Raw genomic sequence first — 5334 nt, forward strand, 5'->3', positions numbered from 1 at the left:
GTTAGTTCGCACAGAGAACAAACTTTCCAGCGGCAGCTACGAGTTTAGAGCGAGTCCTAGCGCGGGAGGTGACGCAGGTCGCAGCGTGGACTTTAGCGCCGCAGCGGAGGAACAAGAGAGTCGAGGCTTTAATCAGAGGTGACTAATCCTGCCGGCAACACCAATTAAGTCTAAAGTCACTGCCCCAGTGCCGAGAGACGCTCATGGCTTCTGTCCTGGCTTTTCCTTCATTGTGCTGCAGCTTCAAGGCCGACTCTCAACCCGTTTTCTGCGTTTCGGGGTTAGAGGCTCGATCAAACTGCCTGCGCTCCTTACAGTCTGGACCTGTAAACCTCTACGGAAAGCCCTGGTTTCTCCACAGGTTTAGACGCCCAGAAAGCAGATGCCTTGGCTTTTTTTTGTTTTATTTTTTAAGAGCAAGTGTCATAAAGCTAAAATAAAAGAGTCAGTTTGATTTACCACAGCTGTGTTTGCGGTAAGACAAAAAAAAGTCACACTCCTAGGATTTTGATTAAGTTATGGACCTTTTTAAAAACATGTTGAATGAAAATTTAGGATTAGCTGCAAGAAGGGAAGAGATTATGTGGATCAGGTTATCAAAAAAATACATCCCGGAAGTAATCAGAAACCTACACCCTTGTTTTAGGTTAAAAGAAACTTTCTAGCTGGTTAGAACGAGGATTAAAATCGGTTGATCCCACTGTCTTCTCAGCCTAAAGTGAACCGTCAACACATGAAATAAAAGGTCAGGTTTGATCAGAACTAATCATGGCTAGGTTACACCTCCGTTTCTAGGATTTGAATCAATGGTAACGCGACCCAGTCAGAGACAGAGCAACACACAAACAAACAAGGTTTCACCCTCCCAGTTCTCTTTGCATTTGAACACTAAAAAAAGATAAATAAATCTCCAATTCCCATTAGCTACAGTAGGTGGTTTAGAAACACTCTTAAAAATTCAAACACACACTGGAATATTGAAGTGGCTTAATTTGAGATTCCACCTTCAGAAATTAATGCTAAGACACAAGATCATTTCATGCATTTGATTCTGTTGCACTGCAGAGGAGCAATTAAGAGTTAGACTCTTCTGAAACTCAATCAGCAACTCCAGTGATTACTCCGTTTCCCCCCGCCCCGCTAAGAGGTTGCACGTTTGGGTGAAAATCGGACCACTCTGGCTTTACTCTGCTTTGCTAAACTGCTCGTTATGAACATTAAAAAGGCTGTTAAACGATTGCCTTTAAAGCAAAAAACGTTAAGACATCGATAGCCCCCCGCCCCCCCGCCTGGATTACCCCTCCAGCGGAGGGAAACGCTAGTCTGCCCCTGCGATTGCCCCACCGCCAAAAAAAAACGGAAGCACAGGGGAAGAGGATCAGCCCGAGATCTATTAAAAGGGTTAAAATTCATCTTTCCTCCAGAGGTGACCTGGCGTCGGCAATCGCCGACTTCGGGCGGGCGTGCGGAGGGAGGGCGTCAACTGCGGCAAGGCGGCGTGACTCACTCCTCTGCCCTCCGCACCCCGGCCGCTTGTCCAAAAACGGCCACTTCGCCAAAAAACCCAGTGGCAACATCGGCATTAATTGGGGGGGGGGGGAGAAAAAAAAAGAAAAAAAAAAGAAAAATAGCCGAGTTTCAGCTGAAGTTGCCTTCCTGCCTCCTGCGAGGCCACCTCGTCCCTCGGGGGCCCAAGCCGTGCAGCGGCGGGCAGCAAAGAAATGGGTTAGAAAACGCATCCGGCTTTTTAAAAAGAAAAAAAACACATTAAAAAAAAAATACATCCTCAAGCACCGGGAGGAAAGAGCTCTGCAGCATCAGCTGACCAGAGTGCGCTTCCAGGCTGCTCAAACTCAGCCATGCAAAAAATAATAATAATAAAAAAAATAAGTAAAAGAGTGCTTAAAAGGGTGAGCCTGTGCGAAAGACCCCTCGGCGCCGGGCCCGCGCGCAGAGCCAGGCCCGGAGGGGCACATTCCTTGGCTACCTTCGTTTCTCTTCGTTGACGCCAAGTTAATTAATCCTAGAGGCTCCCCAAAGCAAAAAAAAACCAAAAAAGCAAAACCAAAACCCAGCGAGACGCCCTCGTTCCCCCTTCCCCTGTGGCTTCGGTGGGGCAGAGCCGCTTCCGCTCCATCTTGCCTAACGGACACCCCAGCTCCCCTCCAGACTGTCACATCAGAGCACTGGCAGGATTGCATTGAACTGACACATTACGATGCCATCAGAAAAACGTATTGAAAAAAGGTAAAAGTGTTACTGTCAGCTGGTTAAAACTGTTTCCCAACCTGTCCTCAGGGTTAGGGGGGATGCCCAGGTCTCCTGTGCGCAGTTTACGAGTCAGGTCTTCTATCTGCAGTTGCACTGGAAGAAACCAGGTTAGGAAAGAAAAAAGGATGGAAAAAAGACAATGTTACCAAATAACATCTCAAATCTTAACATCAAAGCATGAAGAATGGGAGACTTTGCAAAGGACGACTCATAAGTGACCAAACCGAAGGAGACCCCGCAATGTAATGGCGGCCAGCTGAACTCAGCGGAATCCAGATGGGCCACCTCGACCTTATTTACATCTAGCCAGTCTTCTTCAAGGAGGATCATTAATTAGGAAGCAAAGTGTTTATTCGAGGGGTTAGCGAACACCGACCGCCCGCTCTCCGGGAGGCTACGGCCGGCCAGGTCTCCGGAAGCGAAACCCTCCCGTGACTCGCCACAACTGGTGGAAGGTGCGAGGCCTCGCGGCGGGCGCCCTCGCAAGGGCGGACTGCTCCTTCCCGGAGCAGAGCGCCGTTAAATTGGATCAGAATTGCCTCGCTGCTGTTTAGGCCAGATTAAGAGTGCGTTTTGGATTCACCAGTTTAGCAACGGCCTCGCCTCCTCCCCGGAGAGGGCGGCGCGCGGACCACACGCCTGCGCGCGGCTCCTGGAGAACTCTTTAAGGTCAACAAAAGCAGTCGCGCGACGGCTCGCACAGCCGCCTGGCGCCGTTACGAAGCCCCGGTCATCGGAGACACGGCAGCAAAGCTCGGCTCCGTTCCCGGCCTCCGGGGCTGCACGGAGACGAGGGCCAGGCTTCTCGCCCCGCTTCTTACCTTTGCGCACACTGAGAATTTTGGGCACCCCTAAGCCTGCCTGCCCCCCCCCGCGCGCAGCTCCCCGGGCCCTTCCGCCTCCAGCAGTGGCGGCTCCGGGGCAGCCCCTTGGGAGAGCTCCCAGCGGGACGCTGCATCCCGGCCCGGTGCCCGCCCTTCCCCCTTGGGGAGGCCGCGAGCGCTTTGGGACACGGCTCCATGACGGCGGCCTCGGGAAGTCGGGACGCTTTGTTTGCGTTTCCGCTTCCCCAGAGGGACGGGGCCGTTGCAAAACAGCTCTCCGCGCTCCCCGGCGGCTCGTTCGCTTCGCCAATTCTCGCCCCTTTTTTTTGTTCCCCTCGACGGGCAGGGGGGAGTTTGGGCCAAACGCGGCGTTTAATCGCTGCCTGGAAAAGGGATGACAGCGCAGGTTAGCAGGCTCGAGTTAAGGGCAAAACCTGCGTCGGCCAGCGACCTCGCCAGCAGTCCGCTCCCAGCTGTCCCCAGCCGGCTGCCAAAGGGCAGAGCCTGACACGCACCCAAAATTCTCAGCAGTTACGCAAAGGAAAGAGCGGGGCCGCTCTCAGCCCCCGTGAGCTCGGCGGGACCACGCTGCCTCGCGGTGCATACAACGGAGGCAGCGCCGTCGCGGGCGGCAGCGCCGAGTCTCCGACGCCTCGGGGAGGGCTGCTGCGCCCTCGTTACACGCTCCCGCCTGGCACGTGATCGTTAAGACACTCGAGCATCATCGACTGAAGGCAAAGTTGGTTAAAACCTTGTTTCGGAGACAGTTACTGGCACGCCGCGTCTTCCCGCAGCGGACGGAGGCGTCCGACGCGGCCCGGTTTCGGACGGGGCTCGCGTTTCAAGCCTCGCTTCCCCGAGGACGCGGCAGTATCCCTTTCCCAGCAGCGCGTGCGTGTGTGCAAACACGGAGCGCTCGTTAAACCGAGCTCGACCCAGGAGCTACGCCACGGACGTAGCTTTCTTGCCAAAAATGGAAGCAAACAGTTGCATTTTCCTCACCAGGACAAAACCAGCTTGACCCCTTTTTTTTTTTTTTTCCCTTTTTTAACCACTGCGGATACCATTTTAACAGCTAAAGAAATGTTTTAAAGCAATGTCATCGACCAACCTAAAAGAAAGTCAGAGAGCGACCGGGCTGCGGGGGGGCGCTGAGGCAAGGCCGCGCTGCGGAAAAGGCGCTCGCGGCGCTCTCCGTGGGGAGGGACCCCGGCCTCGGCCCGGAGCCCCCTACAAAAACGCCTCCCCCCCGGCGGCGCCCAGCGCCTACCCCGGGCAAACCACACGAGCGCTGGTTTTTGCGGGTGTGGAAGAGGGTCGCAACAACCACCTGAAGTCTAGAAAAAACAGTTACGTGCGGCTTGCGAGCGTGCGGGTTGAGTCTGGGTGCCAGGCGGGAAAGGAAGAACGTGTAATTACCTATGTAGGCTCGCTCCTGCTCGCGCGTGAGCCCGGGAGGGATAACTGTGGGCATTCCCGGGATAACGGTCTTCTGGTCCAGGGAGTCCTGGTTCCACCGACTCCTCTTCCGCTTCTTGGGGAAATCTGGGGGCAAGCACCTTTCTTTAGACGCTTAGAGCGGCCGGGGGGCAAAACGCCCTGGAGAGAGGCCTCTCGCGGAGGGGGCGACGCGAGCCCCGGGGCCAGGTCCCCGAGGCGGTGGAGGGGCTCCGGGGTGGCCGGATTCGCTCCGGCGGCCCCGGAGAGCCCCCCCCCCCCCCGGCCGAAGCATTGACCCCTCGCCCGCGGCCTCCCGCCTGCCGAGCAAAGAGCAGTTATGCAGTTAGGAGCGGCCTGGAAGGACGCGGCGGGAGAGGCCGGACTTTGCTCCCCCGGGGAGAGGCAGGAGCGAAGCGTTTCGGAGTTCGCCACGAAGCGAGCGGGGGCTTCGTTAGCGGAGCGGGACGGGCGGCGGCGACGCGGCAACATGGCCGCCTCCCGCGGCTCCATTCGGGGCCGAGCCGCGCCGCAGGGGAAGGCCAGCGCGCCGCGGCCGCCCTGCGGGAGCACAACGGCGGGCTCTTCGCGAGAGCCGGCCGGGAGGTTTTGGGAAGCGTCACGAGGCGAGCGGGAGCGGGGCCGAGGCGCTGGCAGCAGCAGCAGCCGCCGCGCGCCGTTCTGCCCCATTTCCTCCTCCTCCTGGGCCTCCATTTTGGTGGCGCGCGCAGGCGGCAACGGGCCTGGTTCCCTGCTTCCCTGCTTCCCTGCTTCCCGGCGCGGAAGCCCGGGAGCAAGGGCC

At 56.8% G+C, this 5334-nt stretch overlaps 1 protein-coding gene across 1 annotated transcript in view; it reads right to left on the reverse strand.

The window, feature by feature from the left end:
* Positions 1–4668, reverse strand: part of SF1 (splicing factor 1) — a 9723-nt gene extending 5055 nt beyond the window's left edge. Inside the window, exons 1-2 of the mRNA XM_026062924.1 lie at positions 4515–4668; positions 2289–2364 (exon numbers count right to left, since the gene is read on the reverse strand). Of these exons, the coding sequence (XP_025918709.1) occupies positions 2289–2364; positions 4515–4569 (131 nt within the window). The 5' untranslated portion in view covers positions 4570–4668. The remainder of the gene's footprint in view (positions 1–2288; positions 2365–4514) is intronic.
* Positions 4669–5334: the final 666 nt, after the last annotated feature.

Source organism: Apteryx rowi, unplaced genomic scaffold, assembly GCF_003343035.1.
Source record: "Apteryx rowi isolate R43461 unplaced genomic scaffold, aptRow1 scaffold_1967, whole genome shotgun sequence".
NCBI classification, from domain to species: Eukaryota; Metazoa; Chordata; class Aves; order Apterygiformes; family Apterygidae; genus Apteryx; species Apteryx rowi.